This window comes from Acanthopagrus latus, chromosome 4 (genome assembly GCF_904848185.1).
Source record: "Acanthopagrus latus isolate v.2019 chromosome 4, fAcaLat1.1, whole genome shotgun sequence".
In the NCBI taxonomy this organism is placed as follows: domain Eukaryota; kingdom Metazoa; phylum Chordata; class Actinopteri; order Spariformes; family Sparidae; genus Acanthopagrus; species Acanthopagrus latus.
This window is the reverse complement of record NC_051042.1, coordinates 29,534,403-29,557,185: the sequence shown is the minus strand read 5'-3', so window position 1 is coordinate 29,557,185 and position 22,783 is coordinate 29,534,403. Positions and strand designations below refer to the sequence as shown.

Here is a 22,783-nt window from a genome sequence, read left to right as displayed (position 1 = left end):
CCATTACAAAATCCTACATGCAGGTAAGAGATATAGTAAAGACTGCATTTGTCCATTACTCCATTGGTCCAGTGTGTAGGATTTTGTGGCATCTAGCCGTTAGGTTGCAGTTCACGACCAACCGATCACCCCTCGTCTCACCCTGACCCACCGTGGCAGCTAAAAAAACAAGAGCCCCTCTCGCGGGGAAGTGTTTGTTTGTTACCCTAGAAACACGGCGGTGAAACTCGGCAGACTTTGTGGAAAAGGACCTGCTTCATTTTGTAAATACAAGAAAATCCCGTTGTAATGTTATGAAAGCACAGCTATTCTTAGTTTCAGGTCATTATACGCAAATTAAAACACAATTATAAATCTTATATTCCACTTTTACCTGCGCAACCTTTTTGAAATATGGATTTGAATACAGTATTACTGAAGTAAAGAGGACAGTACAGGTGTGACCCATTTTAATCTGATCAACATTTCTGAGTAATTGTGGAGAGCGTGTCCAAGTCAAGCAAATGTGCCGTCATTAACTCCAAACATACAAGTTAAACTAATAATCAACTTAATGACTTGAGCTCTAGCCATCTAAATAAATCAGGAACATGTTGCTGCCTGTCTTGGCGGTAACGATCAGACATCGACGTGACGCTTGAATGGAGGCTTTCTCTGAATGGATGTCAGTTTCCCTCCTTTTGTCTCGTGCATACTTCTGAGTCCATTCACATGTGTAATGATCAGATTCGAGTTGTGCAAGTGAAAGGACTGAATTACGTCCTCAGCAGCCACACCTTCCTCGCTACAGTCTGCAGCAGCGTGGGCTTGTTTGGCCGGCCTGCGGATTTACAGCAGTCTGTAGAGCGTGGCTGAACTCGACTCGGCTTCATTTCCCAAACAACCTGAATATCTTCGCTTGGCCTTTCACCCCGGCACTCCAGACATCAGTGGAGTTTTACAAATGCATCCCGACCGGCCTTTTCGCGCTCTCATCTCTGCCAGTGATAGGAGAAATGTCAAGCGCGGACGTCAATATCACCTGGGTCTGCCAGAGTGGTTTTCTTCGGGAAGCCAGAAAATTGGCGAAAAAAAAAAACATCAGAACCCATCATGTTTTGTTACAGCCGCCCCTTTAAAGTGCAGTTCTCCACCTTTCTGAATCAGACGGAGGCTGGCGAGGTGGATAGCGACGTGAGAGTGGTGCAGGATGTGCCCCTTGTTGCTCTGTAGCTACACAAACCTGTCAATTTGTGCTCCCCTGGCTGAGTAAATGTCACAGTGTTGGACATTTTCTTACTCATATTATTTAAGACTACTTTCCACCTCTGGCATGTGTGAATAATAGCCTTAATGGTAATGATTTAAAGTAATTTTCCACTGCTGTGACGGTGGTTAAAATAATCAACAGATTGGTTTGTGCATCACTCGGATGATGCAGCTGTTGTTTTTGTTAATCACGCTTTCGGTGTAATGACAGATTTCTTACCGTCAGCGGTGGGCAGATTGTGACTCACATCTTTCTTAAGTGAGATAATTTATTTTGACAATGGTGATCAATTGTGTAAAATAAACTTAAGACAAATGTGTTGCTATGGCTACCCTTGAGTCATGAAAGTACAGTCTAGACTGTGATATTGTTGTCATGAAGTGGCCGGGCACGGTTTGCCAGATCTCTGACCCGCTCTTCTCTGAGGTGTCAAAGAATGCTGTGCATTTCCTGAACTATTCAAAGCATCCAAATTGTTTTTCTCAATGTCGCCCCAAGGCTGGTTCAAGACTACAACATATTCAGTTTTAATCACCCACTGTTCAGAACAAAACACATTGCTCTTTTTTCTTTTTCTTTTTTTTTTTAAGGATTTTTTTAATATCTCTGTCAAAAGAGCTCCTCGCAGATTCCTGTGACCTGAATAAGAATCCTGAAAGGGCACTTTGAAAAGGAAGGAAGGAGCACAGAGACGAACAGCGCACATGTTTAAGCCCCGCCTCTGCAGGGCATGGATGAAGTCATCCTGTAGTGGAGGATACGCTGTAATGCTCATTCACTCACAAGCGCTGTGAAAGGTTGACTTCTCTTCCAGATATCATTTTGGTAAATTCACAAATCCTATTACTTTTTCGTGGCAGTGCTTTAATCCAGCACCGCTGAGTGAAACACAAAGTCCTCGTCAGGTTTTATATACAACCATCCGACCACATGTGCTTGAAGGATATAGGTCTTGGAAATGATGGCCTTCAGCCATTGTTTGCTTATTTTCTCCTTCCCCTCCATCTGGGAGCCTTCGTTCTAGCTTAAAGAGTCCCAACGGGGTCCGGTGTGTTTGTTGCTCAATTTGCTTTTTCTAGCTTCGCACCGGAACATCAGTCACATGATTCCACCAGGTCACAATTAGCCTGCAGACTATCGCTGCAGTGCCGGCCGCCGGGGAGTTGTAGACACATGGCTCTGTTTTGTTTAATGACAGTGTGTGTATGTGTGTGTGCGTGAGTCTATAGAAAGGGGAGTCCTGGTGGGCAGACGATCGTCACACACCGATTAAAAGGAAACAAATTGAGCCCCTCGCCTGCATGCAATCCATGGCACAGAGTGGGAATCTGCATCACACATTGACTTTTCTTTTGCAAAATCAGTAGCTCTGCCCTCCCGTAGTAAAAAAACACGATGCTGATTTCAGCGGTAATGAAAGGGTTGTTCCTGAATCAAAATACAGTATAGTGTAGACAACACAGAACTGATTTGCCCGTTTATCTCCTGCTTGTGAATGCAGGCTGTTGTTTTTGTGTCGCGCTGCAGGAGGCAGCCAGACTTCCGTCTTGACAACAGAGCTGGCCTGTGATCTGAGTGCCCACCAGGAAGCCGAACACTTCCATTTCTTCTTTGGAGGAATCCAGTTTTTTTTTTTTTCCCCTTCCATTTCATTCTGTGAATGAGAGCCGAGTCTACCAAATCTCTGTCAGATTATTGCTGCTTAGATCTCTGATCACATTTCACTGTCTTCAAATGTTCACAGTTATAATTAGCTGTTCTTGTGATAGGGGGGCAAAAACAAAGCTGCTATCTGCAGTTGTTTGGTGGAAAAATAAGGAATGGCTTGGTTGCTCCAGGATTAAGGAAGTGCTCCCTTCCTGACAGGAAGTGTTTACAACTTGGTGACATTCCCTTTTTAACTTGACAAGTCTGTGCTCGCCCCTCTGTGTAGGCTGGGTATTGTGGCTGCCGCTCGCATGCTAAAATGTAACCAGGGTTAAGGTTTCGACATGAGCAGTCTGGATGTCGGGAATAGTGACAAATGTTGATGGGCACATAGCTGTTGCATGCTCCACCGAGGGCGGACGCGGTGATTGTCCCTCACCCCCCCTCCTGAGCCTCCGCAGCCTGCTTCTGTCCAGCCCGGAGAGGTGGGAAGCCACGTAGCAATGGCAGCGCTGCGAGACTCCACCCCGCGCTCGCCCTTTTTGTCAGCGCAGGCGACGTGCAGGGACCTCAGTGCATCCTCACCACAGGGAGGTTATCTGAGGCCACAGAGCTTCCAGCCTCAATCAAGACGTCCTCGCATCAAAATCTGTAGCTTTGTTTACAGCCTGACTGCGGCTTGTCCCCCCCCCCCACCTTCGCTCCATAAATCAAAGCCTCCATCCCAGCGGATCTCCCCATGTTGTTTCATGAAGCCCTACTTCCATAATCGTGTCAGTTTTTTTTTAATCTTAGAGGAGCCACGATGAACAATAGTGTGTTTTTCAGCCTGTGCGCTCTGGTAGCAGCGTCACATGGGAGTGAACTGTGTGTCTTACAGTATGTGTCAGCACTTCTTTCCTTGTTGCAGCCGAACACCTCGCTCTCTCAAATTAAAAAAACGAAAAAACAAATCAGTGTTTCCATAATAACTGTAACTTTGGTGACGACGGGGATTGGCGTAGGTGGTGTTGGAGACAAATCCCTCATTCACACGGACACAGGATTACCATATTTTTATTTAAAAAATTACATTCCGTTGTAGCACCTGAATTACCATCAACTCTTGCGCCGCACTGCTAACTGTATGTAGCAGAAACACTGCCAATAAATCTATCGCAGAGGGACGGGGGCGAGGGGGGGAATAGGAAGGAAATTGGATTTTGTGGAGCGTGTCGTCAAGTACTCTATCTTGAATATCTGTCGCATATTAAGAGCACCTTCATAGGGGTGAGACCCACGGCCTCCTCCCCCTTTTTCTCCACCGGAGGCCTTAAGTGGCTGTGTGGAGTGCGTTTCAGCGAGAGAGGTCCTTGGGGACAAGTTGGGGTTCGTTTTTGTGCTCCAGCGCCTTGGGTGCTGAAAGAACATGCAGCCATTCATCAGGAGGCGATGGGATTTATCGAAAAGTAAGGTCACACGTTTAGCTACTGAGAACTGTAGGAGACACCAGGGTGATTTGCTCATGTACAGATGAGCAGCGTGTCTAGTTTTCTCCAGTTAAGCCTCTTCTTATCTGTTCACTTTATAGCCCGACAGTGTATTGATTGCTGAAGAGATCATTAAGCAGCTCATGTGGATTGAAGGTATGGTAGTTGTGACCTTTGACCTTTTTAGGATACTCAAAATGTTTGTCTTTCAGGTAAAATCAGTTAAGTTCTGACAAAAAATGGTTCTGTGCTGTTATTTCAGTAACCAAAAGTGATCGCTACTTATTGGAATTGAATTATTATACAAAGTAAGCTTCGGTTTAATGTCTAAGCAACGTACAACCCGTAATTTCATTTTGGTTGTCGTGTGGTATAACTAGACTTCAGTATGATGTTATCGTTCTGTGTCTGAGGGATAAACGAGCATTCTGGGATGCTACGATGTACTCTTAATGGCTCTCAAAGGAGGACAAATAACATCCACAGAAGGCCTCTGCAGATATTATGTGATACCGTTCTGTTCAACCGCATATTGGTGTCTAAAAGCTGTGGGAGACAGAGAAACATGTAAGTCCTCTGGAGCTTAGAGGCAAAAGAGTCTTCGGAGGATGTCATTGAAAATATGATTTAAATTCTTCTTGCAGTTGCATGTGGTTTCCTTTCTCGACGTGATGCTGTCATGGCAATATATAAGAGATGTTTAATGAATTGTAGGCATTTAGTTGCACTGACACGAAGATTGTTGATCATTGTGAGAGAGAAAGACAACTATCATGACAGCAAGTAAAAAACGCACTCTAAGGACCTCTCAGGAAAATGTGTTGGGCCTGGAACCTTCATTTGTACAGACAGGCTTATGAACACTAGACGTACTACTCCAGCGATGACTGAGACCGAGCCCCCCCCTTTCTTGTGTGCAACCCATATAGATACATACCTCATTTGCGAGTGCATATGTGCATGAATAGCTGTAGCGTACAGTATGCTGAGCTATAGGTGCCATAAAAGCCTCAAAATCCATTGATGCACATCCTCGCGCTGGTGATGCGGGGTTTATCCAGGTGCGCGTTATGCATTTTTTAACGCCCCTTCCCATTCATAGGTGTTTCTGAATCCACCATTTCATGCATTGCCGATGTTTATCCCGCTGAAGTGTGGTGCATGCTGTCATGGTGCTGTTGCTGCATCTGGAAGCATTCCCGCTGCAAACCATGATCAACAACAGGGCTAAATCAGTTGTTGCCAAAAGAACCGGCTTCACCCCGGCTGACGTGCAAAAAAGCCGCCCCACATGGGTAAGAGTGCAGAGATCTGAAGAACCAACATTTAATGTGGTCTGAATCCTAAATGGGTGTGTGTGTGTGTGTGTGTGTGTGTGTGTGTGTGTGTGTGTGTGTGTGTGTGTGTGTGTGTGTGTGTGTGTGTGTGTGTGTGTGTGTGTGTGTGTGTGTGTGTGTGTGTGTGTAATAAATAAGTCTGCAGCCAGAAGTGAGTCGTTCTTTGAACAGCGCAGATGTCGCTGAAGGAGACACATGTGTAACTGATGGCTGAGCACATTGATGTGTAAAGGGGAATGGTAAATCTAATCCTCAGAACATATATAGGAAAGTACATGTCACGTATGAACTCCTTATAAATCCTGAGCCTGCCGGTGGTTTGAGGCAGAGTGGTTGGCGAGGAGGATGGACGGGATGTGTTTTCATAAGCCGTGCGTCTGTTTCCACTGATCATCATAACATGCGTGTTCTGAGGGTGTGTATGCCTGCTTTTATCTCGTCTGGGAAGTCTCTGTTTGTTGTATTAATTCACAAGACTGATCGCGCTCACTAAAACTGAATCGTAGCGCTTGACTGATTCTCCAATTAGATTAAAAGCCCAGCACAATGAACGTACCTTGAAAGAGACAGAACCTCTGTCGTTCAAAGTGGAGCGCTCCCCGTTGGTGCGTGGTCCGCAGTAGCTTGTGACTGATTGTGAAGAGGCGTCTTTACGCCAAATATAGTAATTTTGATTAAGCTACGTTTGCAGACTCCTAAGTAGGCCTTTAGCGGAGGCACATTACTCTTCCGAGCTCACAGAGAGGCAGCATTAGGAAGCATTTCAACAAAGATTCTTTAATGCCGGGCCTGTATGGTGGGAAATGCCGCCCCCACACACACCATCCCTTCTTTAGTGAAGCCAGTTTTTTTCCGTCAAGCTAATCTGTTTGGGAGATACAGAAACCCAGCAGGGCTCAGTCTTCACGAGCATCCTTCGATGAATTGTAACCAGATTTGCGCTCGCTTCTTAGAAAACATGAAAGTATCTTATTGATAGTAACTGCATTATGTCCACCGAGGAGCTGTGATCAGTTTTCTTAAATAAACTGCCTTAAGTTGAGTGTTTGCTTGCCTCTATGTTCTTTTCTAGAAAACTGCGGCCAAGTTATCTCAGGATGACTGCGCAGTGCAGACAAAGATAAGGTGGAGGAGCTGTCGGCAGAGGCACTTCAGTGATGCTCAGTTTGCTGAGGTCGGCTTTTACATGAACATTTGAGGGTTTTTCCATCCATCAGGAGTAAACATACTTTATGCATGGCAGCTCTCTTCTGTCAAAAAAGATATAAAAGAACAGCGTCCCCTCGTTTGTCACTCCCCCTCCTCTTTAAATGGCCTTCAGTCCTCACAATGGCGCCGTTTTCTTTCTTTTGTTTCACCGAAGAACAAAAGAGCGGTGGCAGCAAAAACAAAACAAAAAAAAAATCCTTTTGAAAATGCGTTAATGCAATCGAGCTGCTAAGCACTGAGTTGTATTAGGTTATCAGTGGCTGAAATCCCTGGTGGCGTGAGACATAAATCACATCCGTCAGTCCTCCTCCCTCTTTCTCCAGCCTGCTGACTTTTCTGGCGGTCTCAGGGGGGCTTCAACCTTGACGCATTCAATCCTTCCCGGATCAGCCATGACATTAATATCATATTCCTGTCGTCACTCACTCAGCAGGATTTCTTTTTCTTTTGTGTGTGTCTAAAGGTGTTTATCTGGTCATCACCTGGCGAAATCATTAGTTTGCTCTCATGTGGTATTTGCCTCTGGTTGTTGATGGCTCTAATATGCCAACACTTATCTTGCTTGAAATCTGAAAAAAAAAAAAAAAAAAAAAGGAATTGCAGCAGCCTATTTTCTCACTATTATAACCAAATTTCCAGCCGTGCTCAGGTTTCAACTAATGGAATCTCTCTGAAATTTTGATTCTGTCGCTCCTGATTATTTGATGATCCAGCCGAACACAATCACTCTCCATTTAGAGTGCAGGAGGAGAATTGTAGCCCGTATTTTCTCACCTCTAATGGAACATTGGGACCCGATCGAAATGTAATCCCGCAACCTCCAGCATCGTCGAACATTGAGCCAAAGTGGCAGGTGCCTGTTATAGTCTCCCTCCCTCGCTAATGTTCCCTCTCTGTTCCTGCTGATTTGAAGTCAGCTTCATCGCCTGAGAGCCGCAGTGCATTTCAAGAAGTCTGCTGCGAGCTGCCAGCGCTCTGGCAGGTGTACAACATGGCCAACCTGGGATCTGAGCTGAAAAATGAAAGTAATTGAGTGAGTTCTCTCTCTATGCGGTAGACCCGTAAAGTGCCCAGCCACTGCGGGGACATGGCCTAAGCCTGATGTGAGATTCATACAGGGCTTACAGCGCGCGGCTTAGCAAGGACCTGATATATCGAGGAAGTGCAGTCTTGTGCTGAGGGGGAATTTTGCTTTCATGACAAGTGTGGCTTGGCTGCGGTCCTGACACACCCTGGCGTGCCACAAGGCAGATGGTGAGTCCCCAGGCGACGCCGCCGCTCTCTCGCACCCCTCTCCTCACAACCCCAGGCTCCTCCTGCTGTCGAGTAGTCATTAGTGCAGTGGGACAGGAAGGACACATTGGAACAATTTGGAAATATTAACCACCTCCTCCTCCTCCCACCAGAACATGAGCTCGGCTGCAACGGCTGTGCGATGGCGCCTTATGGACGTTGTTGATCTAAATAGTCGATGGTTCAAATCCCCAGATGCCCAGGGAAGGATCTGCGTAGGCTGAAAATGAACAACATTGTTGTGTGCTAACGGATGACGCTAGAATACTGCAGTTGAACACATCACTGCTTTGCAAAGATATGAATCTGGTTCACTGGATGCAGCTCAAAATGTCGAATGCGGCTCAGAAATTCCCCCCCTTGACAAAAATGAAACTTCGTAAACAAACGACTGCCATTAGTCATCTGCATTACAGCAATAATGTTGAGCTGTGTTGTAATACATTTCACCACTTCATCATGCCGTGACTAACGTCTTTTCATTTCATTTTCACTCAAAGGTATAGTCAGGCTGGGTTTGTCATCAGCTTAAAATTAGCTTCTGACGAGAAAAGAAACCTCGACTGTCCCGGCTGACGGGAAGGAGAACGTGAGCCAGGTGCTGAAAAAAAGCTTTTACTGCCCGACTTGGAGCTAAATATACACATGCCTGTAAAATGTAAATGTTTTTTTTTGTTTGGTAGTGTAAGCTGTTTGATGACAAGCCTTTGCAACCTTCTTTAAGTGTATCTGGGCATGGGGCTATAATTAAGATGTTCACAGTGTTCAACAGCCCCAAACTGTGTTCCTTAAATCAAACAAACAGCATTTAAAGTGAGTCAACTCGACTTTAACGCTCTCTAATGTGCTCAAATTGCATCTTGTATTGACTTGTTCTTTCAAAGGTGAATATCTGTATTTAAAGTCATTAAAAAGGGGTATTACAAAATACTGGCCCCGGCCTCTGCAGAATGTTAAAACAGCAGAACAACCAAGAGCCACTTGTGACTGATTGCTGATCACTGTTTTGCTTTCCGAGGACCAACAGGCCTATTACACTTTGATTTAGCCTGATTTTGATTGTTTGGGACAGCAAAAAGACAAGTACATTATATGTCAAGTGAAGTGTTTTACCTCCTCTGCCTTGTAGTACCATGCTGCTTTAGATATTACCAAACCAAAATGTCAAAGCCATAAATATTAACAACGTCTGGACAGCAAAGCTGTAGCGTATCAGGCCCGCACTAAAGGCCAAGCAGAGTATTTGTGTCTGAGTCTCGAGTCCAAGCTGTTTATTTTTAATTTTTTTGTATCCATGATTGAATTAATCCCCCGAGATTGCTCCGTCTGACGCTATCAGAAGTTTTCATCGCGCGACCCCGCCCTTTATTTGTCCCCGATTATGTCAACAGGAAAGGCGAAAGATGATGTCATGCATTTGGAGTGGCTCCACTCACATAACTCAATAACTGATTGCCTTTATTTCCTGAAACATGCCCAAACATCCGTTGGCTTGCGAAGGTGCATGCATGCAAGTGGTGCGGTGGGTAGAAGTTTAAGGTGTGAGCTCTGGGGGGAACCTATGAGCTTCTGCTGTCATGTTAAGCTGCTGGAGGGAATTGTTCCATCACAGTTGTGGTGCTTCGGTCTCAAACCTCGAGCCACTCTGCTGCAGCGTGTGCACCGCAGTCCAACGGGCACTGGCCTCCGTCCCTCCCATTTAGGTGATTCACATGTTTTTTTAGCGAGGGTTATTTATTCTTAGGTTTGGGCTGTGTTCGCAGTGACTGTATCTGAGGTGGGTTTGGCACACGCTGTGATTACTGATGGGCTGAGTTTCCATGCAACAAGGTGCGAGATGGTAATGACACCATGGCTGTATAATGCATCATTTGCAAATAGTTTTTTTGGTGGGGGTCCTCTGGGGCCTGCGAAGATGTAGCTCATCTGAATCGCTGAATTTTGATTACATTTGCGAGTGAAATATGTATATTTGTTCGGCACAAAAAAACAAACCGGGACAATGTTTGTATTGGATTTTTCCCCCGGCTTGAATTCACAGAAGCAAAACATTCGAGGAACCCATAATTATGCTGTGGCAGAAAAAAAAGAAAGCTATTTTTCCCAAAACAGATGGAGAGGGAATATTGAAGAAGTCAGATTTAACACACAGTAGCTGCCATGAAACACATCCGTGGTTCTTACTTCCTCTGCTTTCATTGCTAATCCGCGTATAGTGAAGATGATCATGAGGAATATACCTGCAGCGTTCCTTTGTCGCTAAGCAGCTTACGAGTGATCCCTCGTAAACTTTCTCTCCTTTAACACGCAAACTTTTCTTTATTCTCATCTTTTCGAACCTTTCTGGCGGACTTAAACGACACTTGACCTCGATCCCTACCGTATAAATGTCGGTGCTTTCCCAGCCGAAGAGAAATCCCAGAGTTGGAAGGGTATATCTGTACATTTTACTTGCTTCCCTGAGGCTTGGCAGGTGTGTGTGTGTCTGTGGCACTCTCACGGGTGGCCTGCCTGTGCACTTAGCTTCTGGGAAGCGTGCTCCCTCTGTGGCAAAGACGGACAGTGGTTGTTTCTCAAGAAAAAAAAAAAAGCTGGCTAGGTGGAGGCACAGCATGGCGGGCATGAGGCTCGGCCCACCTCCAGCCTGCCGCGCCCGGCCCCGTCCAGCAGATGAGTGATGAGCTTGTTTATAATGAGACCAAATCCCTTCCTGCTACACATGACTCACAGGGGTGTAGTGCCACTCATGGACGTGTTTACATGCTCCCTTAGGTGTATGCCCGAGCATTGAAACCCTTTGCCTAAAAACATTACAGAACATGCGGCGCCGCTCTCCTCTGCCCACTGATTGGCAGGACTATACTCGAGAAAAGTCAATTTTTCTAACAGCTGGCTCAAAACCCCTGCAGTCACACCCCCCTCATTAGATCCAGTGTCCAAGAGGAGCGATGGCTCACATGGGAGTTGATTCCCTTTCAAATGGAAGATATTTACTTTTGAAGCGCCGTCCCTGGCAGGCGAATCAGACATTTTGAGAAAACAAATATCCCCCCAAGGCACCATAGACGCGGACTGCTTCTCCGCTCCCTAAAGGTTTCAGCTGTATTTCTGGGTCTCGGGACATCCACCTAATTGCCATCTACTGCGCAAAATACTCAGCAAAAGAGCAAGACTGCAATTAGCCGTGGCTCACTGCCAGCTCGGCATAAATCTGCCAAATTGTTTCTCTTAAGAAAGTTGAGCAGTTGTGGTCTTCCTTTCCTCTACTTTTTGAAATGTAGGCCTGTCACTGGGCTATCATATAATTAGGCAGACCAGGCAGTAGCAGGGAGCATGCTGCAAGGCTGAAAGCTGAGGCATTGTGGTGGTGTGCCGAGGCATACAGAGGTGGGGGGGTTATTTATGTGTTTCTCCCCTTTATCTCTCCGTCCGGCCCCGGTGGATATCGCCCGGCCCTGTCCTGGGCCGCCGCAGTATCTGTCATACAACTCTCCCGACACCTAACCCGTGTCGTGGTGTTCAGCAGAGCAGCAAAATGAATTCTCCTCTCTTTGGCTACTTCACTTCTTTCCCTCCCTCCCTCCATCTCACCTTTTTTCCTTGTTTTTTTTTTGTCTTGTTTCCCCCCCCGCAGCTCATTATCCTTGAAGACTACGCGGACCCCTTTGATGCCGAGCAGGCCGGCGGTGGCGGCGGCGTCACTCAGACCAGCACGGAGAAAGTGACGACCGAGAACGATGGCTACATGGAGCCATACGAGGCCCAGAAGATGATGGCAGGTAAATCAAGACTTTCTCACTCGGCCACCTCTACCCACCTTCACACTGTGATTAATTGCGGGGTTAAGTGACAAATAATTGATTTGTGTCTCTGCTATGACTGCGCTCTGGTGGATTATTAATTAGTATGCGGTGTGATTTGGCCATATGTTACAAAGCTGGGGGAATTAATGAAAGAAGCCTCACGTGGCCCGACGCCGCTCCACATGACAGGTGCAGCGGAGCAAAAAAACATGACCTGTGTGTCATGAAAGATGTCAAAACATTTCTCAAAAAGCGGTTGACTTTGACCCCTCAGAAGTCACACGAGCCCATACGTGATTAAACAAACACACACACAGCTCAGAGGCATAGGAGGGATAAACTTATGTGCATGTGGAAACGTCCACTCGCAGGGATTTCCAGGAAGGCTGTTGTTCCTTTCCATTTTTTTTTTTTTTTTTGTTTTTAAATGTGACAACAATAGCCGTGTGCTCACATAAGAATTCGGCCGAACCACATTCTCCGCACGGCTTTGTCACAGCGCACATTCATTCTGTGGCTAAGGGCGCACAGCGATGACAAAGAACAAAGAATGTGCAGAGAGAGAGAGAGAGAGAAGAGACATGATGAAAAATGTGGAGAAAAACAAAACATGTGGCAGCTGTTTTCCTCTCCGAACAGACCTTAGTACCTAAGGAAGGAATGTCACAGAAAAATGTTTGTGTGAGTTTCAGACCTCAAACGGATGTTTTTGAGACTCGGGAGATGTCAGCGCTGAGGCCCTGATATGACTTTGACAGTCATATCATCCACAATATACCGACACCTCTCACCCTCCTGCACACACTGTACTCCTACAAACACACTCTCACTCACTTCCATTTGCTCCAACAAAGTCAGGACATGAACGTCTCAGTCCCTCCTCAGCAATTTTCTTTTAATGGGCCCCCAGACAATCTCTTGTTTTCATCTGTCTTACTGGTTTGACCTCTGGCCCAGTCGTTGCCTCAGCTGAGTACAAAAACTCAAGATTTATCGCCTTTCTCAGGTGGAGGAAGCTGTAAAGGAAAAAAAAAAAAAAAAAAGAAATACAACAACAACCTGAGCACGGCTTTTTGCGGTATCACTCGAATCTTGAACTAAGTCCAAGTTTTTTTTCTGCGCTCTTTAAACTCAACCCGACACAGTTCTCCGTTCGGCTGTATTGACAAACCATGTTTGTCTGATGAAGTCTTTGTTGTTTCTGGTTGCTCTCGTCTTTAAAAACCTGGAGTGGTGTTGTTTTCAGGCTCCGCGCCTTTTATCCATCATATCTATTGATTGCCTTTTCTTAGTTTTTCCCCTCTGCTGTTTTGACTGAGCTGGCAGGGTGTTTGTTTTTGAATAGAGCTGTTAGTGGATCTCTCTGACTCTGCTGTCATCCTTTTTAATATTTAGGGTGATCTGTGGATTTATTCCTTTAGGCAGCTGATTTCGCGGGCATTAAATAATGCACATTGCTCAAACATGCAGCACAAAAAACCATCAATTAAGGAGGAGGAATTTAACACATACTAGATTTTCTTACAAAAATCATGCAGAATAGTTCCATCTAATGTCAGGAGGAAGTAAATTGGATAAGTAAGTAAGTTGGGTAAGTAATCATACTTAAAGCTCCCATAATGCATAGTAATGATGTAGAAAATTTAACTGCAACAAAAACAAAAGTTTGCCTGTCACTAGTTCATTATTGGAACCATATTTCCATATAAAATGCTCCTTTTGAGCAACACTCTGCTCCAAACCTGCACCCCTGCACACCTGCACCAGCTGGATGCTGCCCAGTTCAGCCCCACCGGTGCAGATGTGGGTTAAGTGCCTTGCCCAAGGGGTACCTCAGCGATGTAATGAGTGGTCAGGCACCGTGCTCTCACTTTCTCTCGCTCACTGCGCAAGGCCAGACGCATGCACCACCACATCAGCACACTGACAGTGGATATAGAGTAATTGCCACGTCTCTCATTCGGACAGCATGTCGGCCTGGCGGAACTGCACACTCAGATTTTAGCTAAAAAGAGGAGAGAGGGGATCTGTTGAATGAGCCGCAGCACCGAAGCAAAGAAAGGACCATGTGAAGCTGGAGGCTTGCATCTCCCTCTCTCTCCCTCTGCCACTAGTGCTCGCTCTCATCTCCTTTCTCTTTCACTCTCCAGGCGAGGCACCAATTTCTTTTTTCCTACTCGACCCGCACTGTTAACAATACTTGAGTTTTTTTTTCGTCAGCCCCGCAGACTGTTTGTTGTAGAAGAGCTGCAGCTCGAACAGCCTCCTCCTCTTCTCAGCACTCGCGTCGTTCACAGATGGGTGCAGATGGACACAAAAGCCCCGAACATGACAACACAACAGAAAACTTTGCTATTTATGGCTGTCGGAGCGAGCTTTCTGATTTACCACCAGCCAAATGTATGTCATCTATAAAAACCGGTTCTTCCCCCATAAAACAGGCCTTAACTGCCTCGACTTGTAAAAATGCAAAGGTGTGGAACAGTTTCTTATAAAAAGTGTTTCCAATTAATCTTAAGAAGCAGAGTGTTATAAATAAATCAGTCCTTTTCTTCACAGGCGATCTTTAGATTTCAGGTTTACCTTGAGCTGCTGTTGGCTTGAATCTTAAACACACACACACACACACACACACTGTTGCTGTGCCGATTTTTAATTCCCCGATCATTCACAGTAATTTAATACCCGGTATCTGCTGATACTGATATTCATAATTTCCTACATGCGAGGCCTTGATATCAATCTTGGCCATCATCTTGGGACGCTCCCGTTTGTGACTCACATTTCCATGTTTCCCCGACACATGCAGAAACACTTGCATGTCGTAACCTCTTTCACACCGGCCACCTCCGATTAGTATCTTTTGTGTTGAGTAATCACTTGTGGTTTTATGCTGCACTTAGAGATTATGAGGGTGATCAGACAGTAGGTGCTCTGTAAGGCAACAGTGTGACTAAGCTGTTCCATAAAGGATCCCATGGATTGAAAAAAAAAGTGTCTCCATAACAATCTCATTTGCATGAAGTGCTTATGGCAAGTACCCAGAGGAAATTGTGGGAGTGGAGCTTATTAAAAAAAAAACAAACAAAAAAAACAAAAATCATTTAGCAAGTCTGTACGTATGTCCTGAGCAACTTTTTAAAGCACAGCTTACAGTGCTATACAGTAAATCCTGGTTTTTCTGACATCATAAGGCAAATCGCTTCCTGTGTGTCACAAGATTATTCTCATTTTAGACCCCATAATGCTGGATATTGAATTAAACTACAGGTAATATTACTGCTTTCAGAAGATTAGCTAAACATGTTGTGTCTAAGTGTAAGGATTTTATTTCCAAACCTAAATGTTAATTTGCAACATTTTTACAATGACTCTGTCATACTGTCTGTGTGTTCTCACATGCTGATCAGAAGAGGCTCTCGATGCATCTCCTCTCTCCCGGGCCGATAAAGATACCAGCTAGAAGTAATCATGTAAACCGACATCTGAAATTGGAACCAATAAACATCTTAGTATCCAGTGAGGAGAAGTACAAATTCAAGGTTTCATTTTCTGCTTCTCTCCACTACATTTATTTAATAACTCTAGTTACTAGTTACTTTGCAGATTTATATTATTCAGTGTTGACTGGCTGTTACTTCTGATGTGATGTGTCAGAGAGAGCTGTAGGCGAGTCATTGATCGAGACCACAGAGCCGTGACTACAGACAGAAGACTGATGCTCCATCACAGCAAACGGAGCTCATTTTCAAATCAGCTTATTTTCTCAGCAATCGCTCTCAGAAATACCGATACTAATAATTGGAAGAATGCCAAATATTCTCCAGGCTGATAATCAGTCTTATCCCTGTCGTCTTCAAGTCGCAGGAATACTTTTTCTATAAAGATCGAACAAAAAACGGAGCGTCTAGTCACCAACCACCGCCTGTCCACAAGAGGGGAAATGAATTTCAATGCACGCCGCTTCATTGAAGTGCACCTGCTTTGTGTTCCAAGTAGCACTTCCTCCATTGCTTTTCACTCCCACAACTTGAATTTAATTAGCTCGAAAAATACTTGAAGAACCAAAATGAGATTGCTGCACGAACGCATCAGACCCGAGGCCCCAACTCCAATTAACCACGCCGCATTAGAAAGTGTTATTAAAAATGAATGATAAGCTCCATTCACCTGTTTTTATTTTTTTTTTTGGAGTAAAGTTAAACTCTGTGAAAACCGGATGTGCTGTTTAAAGACACAACTATAATCCCTTAATTACACAACATTCACACCTTGAACAAAAACACGCACACTCGACCACACAGTGGGAGGTGTGGCGTGCAGCGACCCGAGGGCCAAAAGTGCCACAGCCGTTTACATAACACAGTGTGCTCTCCTGCTGTCTGCGAGCGTGTTTGTTGGCACGCACGCCGTCGCGCATGTGTACGTGACTGGCTGGTGTGTGCGTGTGTGTGTGTTTGTGTGTGTGTGTGTGTGCTCCATGCCTTCCTCTCCCAAGAGCCATCCTTAGTAACGTTGAGCCGGTTGATTTATGGGCCTGCTGGAGGGGCATGTCATGACTTCCTTAACCTGAAAAGCCGGCCCCACCCCCTCAGAAGCTGCTCCGAAGTGGCTGCCGGGGCCGAGGCTCGCTGCACCGCCTGCAGTTATGTGAAGACATGTGCACAGCCACTCCGTCTTTACTACGTCTCCTGCGCCTCCAGAGTGCCTCGAATGTTTGTCATGTCCACACGCGTCAGCTATTACATGTGCTATCTTTGTATCCGTGTAAGTAAGTCGAACGCATGCGTGTGAACCTGGGAGAGGGGAGTTTATTACCCCCCCTTCATTGTCAGCTGGTGTTCCGGCATGTCGAGCTGCTGTATTGAAGGTGTGTATCTTGTACGTGGGTGTGTGTGTTTTTTGAATTTGTGCGAGCTCGGGACAGATTTCGCACACCCTTTCTCTACCTTGTTGTCTCTTTCGCACATGTAAATACACACAGATATGTTCGCAGCAACCCTTACAAATACACACACACACACCTCCTCAGCTGTCAGCGGGGGCCATTCCCTGCATACCTCAACGCAAGCAGCAGCACCTAATCACCAGAGGAGCTGTCGGAAGAGCGGCTCGTATCAACTTCTGCAACGTTACTTGATCTTCCCCACTCGTCTGTGTGCCCTCGTACATTGTTGTAGCTGTTGAGACTTGTTACACTCACAGGTACAAGAGGCTGGGCTGATACTGCGGGGCAACCTGCGTCAAGCTATTTCTCACTGAACACACACACACTCATCGTCACACTCCCCCGTCAGACGGCCATGTGAGTTTTCCCACAGTGCAGAGGAGGCCTGTTGTGCAAACAGCCTGCATGATTGAGCTCTCCCGAACAAACATGGTCCAGTCCGGACCACTCGGCCTCTCCTCAAGCCATGGCTGGTCCAACAGTGTGTGTGTGTGTGTGTGTGTGTTTGTGTGTGTGTTGGAAGTGTGTGAGAATGTGTCTACGGGTAAATCAGACAGAAATAACCCCTCCGGTGTGAAATATTTTAAACCAGTGGTGAATTTATTACACGCCGTGTCAAAGTTGTAACCTCAATTTGTCTCCTCATCCCATCTCTCAGGTCATGCTCAGTCATTTAGCGGCAGGAGAGTTGTGCAACAGGGCCAGAACGCCTGCGGGGAAAAAACCCTGATGTTTTCCATAATGGTTGACTCACGGTAGATGGGTGTACGCTGCCCCCCCCCCCCCTTTCTCTCCCTCTCTGAGAAATGTGCTGGGAAATGTCTCCCGGCACTGGCACCTCCTGCACTGCGCTCCCAATGATGTGGAGACTAGCATCCAGTGCCAAGGAGATGAGTCATTAGCAACAGAGTTGATTATTTCAATTACTCATGATAGTGTGCTGCTAAGCCCCCTGTTGGCTCTGCTGTATAAATGCCAGAGACATTACCAGCTTGGCATAGGGGTGAGTGGAGAAACATGTTCGGCGGTGGGGGGAAAAGGAGAAAAAGGGAAAGTGGTAACACGAGACCAAAGAGAGAGTGGGAGGGTTACATGAGAGAGAGCAACCCAGACGCCAAACGGAAAGGTAAAGAGACTGACCGGAGACAGAGACAGTGGGAACAAATTCATATCACAGCACCCCTGGATCACTTTATGGAGACAATTTAAGAGAAAAGAGTGGAGACATGATGTGCAGAACAGTTTCCATCTCCTCCCTCACTCGGTCGCAGGAGTGAACACTCACCTGAGGCGATGGCAGGTACATGTGGCGGCACATTTCCTGGCCTGTAACCCTGCTTTTATTGCCCCGAGCTGCAACACGCGGAGCATCCGGAGCGTGCACTGATGGTGGCGCTTCTCAAACTGGAATTCTGGTTTTGAGCGAGTCCGGAAATCTGTGCATTTTTAAATGTTTTTTTTTTTTTGTGAGAATTTTTGAATTGTGGTTCAGTGTTTTGTCTGTTTAGCACACGATGATTCTGCAGTTATCCTCTCGTCGCTGGTTTTGTTTACCGTCTCGTCTGCCTTGCCACGTTTGAAGGATGGCTTAAGAATTACCTCAGCAAACACATTCATGCATTACCCCAGCTGATTATAGGCAGCTATAAATAAGCATGGACTGCAAGGCCACTAGCTGAGAACTGGACAGGGAAGTGAATAATTAACACCCTCCTCCTCCTCCTCTTCCTCCTCCTCCTCCCTCTCCTCCTCCTTCTCCTCCTCCTTCCTCTCACACCACACAACAACTACTGTCTAAGAGGTTTTTGGGCCATGCAATCGGCTCGCCGCTGCTGTTTTTACCAGTAATTAAAAACTGTAGAAATGACTCCACCTTTGTTTTTTCTTCGTTATGAACTGCCTACAGACAGGCACCTTGTGACATTCACGCAGCTTATTAATGATGCTTAAATTAGAATAAATATCTTATGAAAACAAGTTAATAAATACTGTCAAGTCACAGAATTATAATGAAATGTAAAGGGTTAAAGTGTTATTCTGCTGTTACAGCATGGCACCGACAAGTCATGACAGACGCGATGAGGATAAAGACCTGGGAGCAGTTTCCATGTAAGAGTCACTGCGTTGAACAGGAAGTTTTCCTTGTGAGGTCATCGAGGGCGCCGACACACACAGCGTTTGAATTACTTGAGTTCCCAGCATTCACAAAACTAACAAACATAACCAAGGATTGACTGTAAAACTTGAAATCACATTGAAAATAGATGAAAAAAAAAAACAAAACCCATAATCCTAAAGAAATCTCATTTATCAGCTCGAGGACAAACAGTGGAGATGTTGAGCTGTAAAACGATCAGGCTATAGTCTAACTGTAAGATCCATATTTATTTCACGAGCTCGGGCTGTGTTCAAGATTATTCGATATTTTGAGAGTGATGATTTTTTTAGTTTACTGAGGAGAGTGATGATCCATGTCAAGACCCCCCAAAAAAAGTGGTGAAAACACACTCAGGCTCTGCTGCAGGGGCTTTACGACCACATGACCCTGCAGCACAGCAGGTTGATAATGATGATGTTGAGCTAATGGAGGTTTGTTTTCTGAACCCAAGCCTCCTCTCAGGTCCAAAAACACGGCCTAGTTCTACTTATTTAAAAAAAAAATGTCCTCTTCACTACAGGGTGTCCACTTATTTAACAGAAACCAGTCCACTGTTCCAGCCCTCTCCCTGACTAGTCATTACGCCTGTGCCCTGCTCAGCGGTTGCCAGATTTTGTCAGAAGCGAGCTACCCACTTGTCACATCTACATGATCCCATGAGGAATGACTGACAGTTATTACGCGCTGATCTGACAGGGCGGTACTGAGTGATGCAGAACCAGAGCTCCTCAGTGCCGGAGCTGGAGTCAGGTGGTCTTTTTTTCTTCTTTTTTTTTTTCTTTCCTCACAATCTTTTTTAAGCTCGGCGCTATTGTTGGAGCCGTGTTATTGTAACTCTTAAAAATGGTCTCGTCGACAAAATGCACAATGTAATGAGAGCAGAGCAAAAAGATGCAGATTCGACCCAAATGTATTATTATATTATACACAAGATAATGGGTGTAGGTGTAGCCTAATATCTTGTTCACTGTTGGTTCTTTTCAAAATGTGAGATAGAAACAGTATGAACTAGTTGATAAAACAATCAGGCTTACAATTAAACGTTTTCCTTGGAGTTACTTGCAGATGTGTTGTTCCTTTTGTCGAGCTCTCAGATTCTCTTCTGCTCTCCACCAATTCAGTGTGAGAGCAGAATCTTGCACAGAGGGCATTTAACGCTGAAGTTGTGAAGCAACGGCGGTGCTAAATAATTAGCTTAAGAAAAAAAAAGAAAAAGCAGCTCATTCTGTAAACGAGCGCAGTTTTCCTGTTTCCCTTGGTTATAACAAGCGACACAGCAACAAATCTCACCTCATTAACTGTTTTGTGGGAGGAACTGAAAACCAGTGAAGCGGTTTCAGAGAACTGTGTGGAGGCTTTGTGCGATTGTTGTACTGTGCTGCACCAGTATCCACTTCACAGAAAATAGCTGTACGTCGTGTGTGTGTGTGTGTGTGTGTGTGTGTGTGTGTGTGTGTGTGTGATGCTCAGTGGCCAGAACGAGAAGATTGAGGTTGTGCTGAGCTGCGTAATTCATCTATTGTGCCGACAAACTGAACATATGCTCAGCAAAACATTGTCCTGGACGTACAGACGCGCCAGAAAATAGTTTGGTGTAATTCCTTGACTTTGACGCCGACACGCTGTCCAAAGGGTCGTGGCTCAGTGTGTGCTGGTGTGTGTTTGGCCTGCTGGATGATGGCCAGCAGCCTCTGTCCATGCAGAGGGTCATTTGGCGACGCTGAAGGGTGGAAGGTGTGGGAGGAGAGGGGAAGAGCAGGAAGACAGACGATTTATTGTTAAATGAGAAGTCTCCAGCTCTGGCGTGATGACCGCTTCCCCCCTCATTTGATGAATGCCGCCCCGCACCGAAGCGCCGGCAACTCAGTTGTCGATAAATCTGACATTTCCACTGGATGCTGACACCTTGTGGTTAGAGCTGCCGCGCTACTTGTCATTTTATTCAACTATTTATATTTTCCCGAATGTATTCATCTTGAAGGTGCACAATCATGCAAAGCTGTTTTCAATATATTCCTGCCATAGTTCTTATGATTTCCTCTGTGAGTTCTCCGTGAAGCTCCCTCCACTGAGGCTCTGCAACGGATGACTAACATTACAGCAACAGATCTAGACAGGTTCTTTTTTCTTTTCGCCGCAACTTGATCAAGCTGTAATTCACCCAACATCACACAAGTCTAAAGTTTGGAACAGCTAGTTCCTGGGGCCGTGCAGGTTGGTGTAATGGAAACTAAGGAGACCGTGTGATGTCTGTAGATCTGATATAAGTTCCTATCATCAAACAGAGACCTTGAGTCTGTGAAATATGTGCATTTGCTCATAAAAACATATCTGTGAGTGGATACTTTCTACAAGCTGAGTGCACATAGACACACAGTGAGAGGATGGGAAGTGGAGTCCACTGGCGAGAGCCGTCTGCTGGCCTCTGATATCCCGCTGTGGCAACACTGTGCCAAGCCATGGATGGATAGGATGGCAGGCCCGCTATCCATCCGTTACAGCTGAGCGCGTAGGGAGGGGTGGGAACGCAGGGAGTGGTGGGGGAGGATGCTGGGCACCAGGCAGCCACTCTGGCACAGGTTGGAGGTGCTGAAGTCATTCATTTTAAAGGTAAGATTAATGACACCATTAATCCGTGTCTGGGCCACTGCAGAGGAGGACGGGGCAGAACTCATACCCGCTGCTGGGCTACTAAGGACCCGCAGCAGCACACACACGCACGACGCGTGTTAACACGCACACACATACACACAGACGGAGGTGTACACGGCTGCCGTGCACACAGACACACTTTCCTCTGGGTCATTTGATATGTCAAGTATCCATTTGGCCTCAAGTGGAGATGAAACTTGAGGCTGTGGCTTGTATCTTGGTTGCAGGCAGTTACTTGATGGAGGTTATTGGTCTGATTTTACTGGCTGCTGCAAGAGGGAGCGAGAGAGAAAGAGAGAGAGAAGGACAGTCTTAGTGAATCAGTGATATACGGAGACGTGGCTGGCACCAATCTCATTGCAGCCCCGTGTTTTTTTTGCGGTGACTACAGTCGAGCTGGAGAGGAAATCTGGCCTGTTGACACTCTGGTGCGACAGAGAGCTTTTAGGTGCGAGTGTGTGTGTGTGTGTGTGTGTGTGTGTGTGTGTGTGTGTGTGTGTGTGTGTGTTTGAGAGAGAGAGAGAGTGGGCGGCGAGCACTCTGCAGCTGTTGAAGGACACGACAGGAACAGATGGGCAACCAAAAAGAAAGAAAAAAAAAAAAAGAGCGACACAGGAACACTAGACAAACACAAATGTACAATCCATCGAAACCAGTACGAAGCATACCAGAGAGCACTGGGCTGTGTGGTAGTGTGTGTGAGAAAAGGAAACGTGCTTCATTTAAAGGTGCACTACGTGGTTTTTGGGAAAGAAATTTGAATCAGAAGAGAAAAAACGTTCATCGACATCATCGTTCATCAATTTTTTTTAATGCCTAAATAAACTAAAAATAATTAATGAAATTGACATTAAAGGACAACACAGTTTCATAATTGTTCAACTAGTAGCTATTTGGCGGACCCTGCCACCTTTCTAGCTTCACACAGTGATCTTGGGACCTTATTTCCCTCAGTGAACAGCTTGTTTATTCAGTTTTTCAGCAGTTTTTATTATGCCCTTATTAAAACTGCAGAGTG

General features: G+C 45.7%; 1 protein-coding gene across 5 annotated transcripts in view; it reads left to right on the top strand.

Moving 5' to 3' along the window:
• zgc:158464 (uncharacterized protein LOC791139 homolog) overlaps positions 1-22,783 on the top strand; it is a 102,242-nt gene that overhangs the window by 5,556 nt on the left and 73,903 nt on the right. For all 5 annotated transcript variants that reach the window (XM_037095751.1, XM_037095752.1, XM_037095753.1 and 2 more), the window contains exon 2: positions 11,839-11,983. In XM_037095751.1, the coding sequence (XP_036951646.1) occupies positions 11,839-11,983 (145 nt within the window). The remainder of the gene's footprint in view (positions 1-11,838; positions 11,984-22,783) is intronic.